The sequence below is a fragment of the Egretta garzetta genome, unplaced genomic scaffold (genome assembly GCF_000687185.1).
Source record: "Egretta garzetta isolate BGI_Z169 unplaced genomic scaffold, ASM68718v1 scaffold498, whole genome shotgun sequence".
NCBI classification, from domain to species: domain Eukaryota; kingdom Metazoa; phylum Chordata; class Aves; order Pelecaniformes; family Ardeidae; genus Egretta; species Egretta garzetta.
In genome coordinates, this window is record NW_009260494.1 from 203,074 (window position 1) to 206,717 (window position 3,644).

Sequence of the window (3,644 nt, forward strand, 5' to 3'; positions counted from 1 at the left end):
GGCCTCTCCCTGGCTGCGACCTTCGGGCACCGCACCGGACGGCGCGGCATGGCTGGGCTCCGTGTCCGGCAGTGAATTCCCAAGCTTGGGACCTTTTGTACCGGGAACAGAGGAATTAAAGGCGTCTCTGGAGCACAGGGGAGCGGGCAGAGCCCCTTTAATGCTTCTGATCCCTCTTAATTCCCCCGAGCGCCCGGGCTTTGCTGCACACGAAAGCAGCCAGCAGAACGGCTCGGCAATAAACCCCAGCAACACACGCCCTCTTCCGAATCGCCCTGATTTTCTTCTCACATAATTAGTTCGGGGTGTTTCTTTCGATGGAGGAATTATGCCGGGATGAAGCCAGGTGCCCGGGCAGCCCCGGTGAGGATGTGCCCGTCGGCCGCCCCAGACCCCAGGTTGCATCTCCTGGATCTTGCCGACCTCTTGTGGCCCACAGCGCTCAAAGCAGAGCAATGGGAAACCTGGGCAAACCCCAAGCTCGCAGCCAAACCCCGCTGGAAGCTCAGCCGGATGGGATGTGGGAAATTTTAAACTCGGCTGAGTCGGGGCTTAGGAGGGTTTTGGTGATTTCATTGTCATCAGGACAACGGGAAGAGTTTCTCAGCTGAAGGTGACCCGCGGGGATTTGCCTGGTTGGAAGCCCAGCATCAAAACTATTTTGGGCACGAATGCGCTTCGTGACTCTGCTAAAATGACAACAAACCACAAGTGCAACGGCGCGGCGGCGCCCTGCAGCAGGAAGCGGGCCCTCAGAGTTAAACCCGGGCTGGAAATCTCACCAGAGCGACTTTTTACGGAGCCTTCAAACCCAACACTAGTTCTTTCCTTGCAGAAGCATCCGTCAAAAGCCGGTGTTTATTTATAGGCATCACTTGAAGCCAAGTAATGCTACAGCCAGCCTGGGAGGGGGATTAGCCACCGGGACGTTCTGGTCCAAACCAAGAGAAACAGAAAAAAAAAAGGATTAAGCATGAAAGAGTCGTTGTCATTTGTGTCACTGCATTCTAAAGAGCTGCCAGCAGTGAGAAAATAACTTGGGCCCGAGCCTTAAGGAGACGTTGGGGTACGGATGGGGCGGCCCAGGGAAGGGGCCCTGAGGCGGCTGTTAGTCCCCTGGACACCGGTATGGGGACGGGGGGAGCCAACCCGTCCCTCGGGAAGCTCGGCTGGGCCCAAGGGTTTTGCATTTTGCAGAACAGGAAAGGCTGAGAGCACACATCTGGAATCTGGGGCAGACTGGGTCAAACACAGACCTGAACAGCAATGCCCACGCAATCTATGGGCCCTTCAGCGCGTGTCAGCAGGGGTCCCCGAACACCTTCCAGCTCCTGAACCAACGTTTTGTTACGCACATAAAAAAACTGGCTACGAGCTGGGGAAAAGCCAGTTTGGTCTCTTTTGGCTCATTTCAAGCTCTGCCTCCTTCGAGAGCTAACCAGCACGAGGTCAGAAGCAGCATCAGCCACCCTGATCTCACCTTAACTGGTCCTCAGCGGAGCTCCCTGTGAGCTCTTGCCGCCCCTCCCCGCCTCCCAGGCATCACTTTGCTCGCCCTGAAGCACCGTGGGCACCGGTAGCCCCAGTGGGGATAAATCCGGCTGCTCCCAAGAGCTGGAAAACAAAACCAGTTGCTCTGCCAGGCTCCTTGCCCGGTGTCCCCGGCCCTGCCACCGCTGCCGCACAGAGGCTCGCCCAGCCTAAGGGCTCTGAGCCCAGCACCCGGAGAGCAGCTTCCCCTCCGTGGGGAGAAGAGAGGCCACCGGACCATTTCCTATGGGATTTCTAAGGAAAACAATAATCCACAAAGTCAGCTCGGACAATTGCTGCCCCCATCTACCGGCAGGAGAGCGGAGCATCCCTGCCACGCTGCTGCAAGAGCCGCCTTCTGCTCTCAGCCCTCCCCAACGCTGCTATTAATTGCATCAAAACATGCATGGCTTTTATGTAAAGGAGAAATTAAAACCTAAGCCAGCTTTATTTAGTGAATAGAGGTCTGGGATGGGACTTCTCGCCACCGGCCTCTGGGGGCTGTTGGGCAAATCATGTCCTTTCCCCTTACGATACTGAAAAGGGAGATGCCAGCGTTAGGAGCGACTCAATAAATGGGCACCGTCCTCTCCAGCTGCAGCCGAGCAGGCTGAGCTGTGGGGTCTGGCAGCAGCCACCTCAAACCCTGCCCCTGCCCCGTGCAGGCGGGGAGCAGAGGGGAGGAAGGAATACTCGGCCATTCCCCCAGCCCTGAATTTCCCCGTAGGAGCCGGCGGTGCCCGGCATGCCGTTGGCGGCGTGGGATGGAGCAGCCGGCTCCATCCGGGGTAGGAAGAAATTAAATCCCTGCAGGACCGTGTCACCGCTCCCAGCAGAGCTATTTCTGTGCGGAGATGACTCACCCGGCGGCTGCTTCCCGGGAGCGCGTCCGTCCACCTTCTGCAAAAAAGGGACTCCCTCCAAAATAAAAGAAAAGTGGCCGCACTTCCTAACATTATGCAAAGCCTGAATGTTGAAACAGAAAATAAAACAGATATTTGCTTGTTAATTGTGTCAAATATAAAGGGTTAAACAAACCGGGTTGGGGACGAGGGTCAAACTACGCTGCATAAATAAAAGCGGCGAGCTGCTGGGCTCACCTTGAGAATGATTTCCCGGGGCAGTTTATCCCCCAAAGCTCGACGCTTTCTCCCCCTCTGGCGATACCTCCAGCCACCCTCGGGATCCTTCCGCCCAGAAGAGGCCCGGGGAGGAACGGCGGGAGCCCCAGCAACATCCACCACCCTCCTTATCTCCGCAGATCGGCTCTTGCCGCTCCTCCCAGGGGACCTCTGCCCCCTGCGACTTTGGCCTTAATCCCGTAGCGGGTTCAGGGCAGGACGAGCTGCAGAGAGGAGCAGTGCTGCGCTATGCACCCGCCCTCCGCCACAGGATCAGGCCCTGCGTGGGCCCCTGGCACTTCCAAGCGAGCATGGACGGGGATCAGCATCCGATTTTGGAGCTGGGAACTGCCGAGCCTTGAAAGCGAGGGGGCATGGGGGCATTTCCCAGTTCCAGGAACAGTCCCTGGTTTTATTCCCCTGGCATACTCTGCTCTTGCCCGTTTTTAGCATTTTTAACCTTAAAAAAACATTTGAAGCTTCTGGTGCATCCAACACTTCTGGTGTTTTTTTAATTTTAGCTCGAGACCCAACCGCCCGCCTTTGGCGAATGTGCTCGCCCCCCCCCAGGGCAGTGTTAAGGGCAAAGCAGAGGACAGAGTCCTGCTGCCCCAAAAGCGAAGAAGGGGGGAACCTCCCCCTCCGGCACAGACATCGGCACCGTCAGGGACGTCATGGGGATCGTGAGACAATTTCACCCCTCCTGGAATAAAACCCGACCCGCTCCCATCGCCGGCCAGCTACACAGCTCCCGCAGAAGCAAACGAGCACATTAATAACAGCAGAGCTGGGAGGGGGTCTCAGCCAGCCCCCACCCCCTCCATGAGCTGCGGTGCCACCTCGCCCCTTCCTCTGCCCCCCGGCTCCCGCTTCACCCCAAATGCCCCGGGCAGGGGGAAGGGGAGCGGGAACACCCTGCCCGGGCTCGCCCTCGCCGCCGCCGCCCGGTCACCTCGGGTTATGGGGATGTTCCATTTTTTATGGTGTTTATTT

General features: G+C 57.7%; 1 protein-coding gene across 3 annotated transcripts in view; it reads right to left on the reverse strand.

The window, feature by feature from the left end:
* The window catches only part of PHOSPHO1 (phosphoethanolamine/phosphocholine phosphatase 1), a 12,568-nt gene that overhangs the window by 1,943 nt on the left and 6,981 nt on the right, over positions 1-3,644 (reverse strand). Inside the window, exons 1-2 of one of the 3 annotated variants that reach the window (XM_035899922.1) lie at positions 2,631-3,638; positions 2,394-2,496 (exon numbers count right to left, since the gene is read on the reverse strand). In XM_035899922.1, the coding sequence (XP_035755815.1) occupies positions 2,394-2,496; positions 2,631-2,767 (240 nt within the window). In that variant the 5' untranslated portion in view covers positions 2,768-3,638. Of the gene's footprint in view, positions 1-6; positions 932-2,393; positions 2,497-2,630; positions 3,639-3,644 lie in introns of those variants that run through there. The other 2 variants (XR_004842713.1, XM_035899923.1) reach the window with 2 other exon arrangements.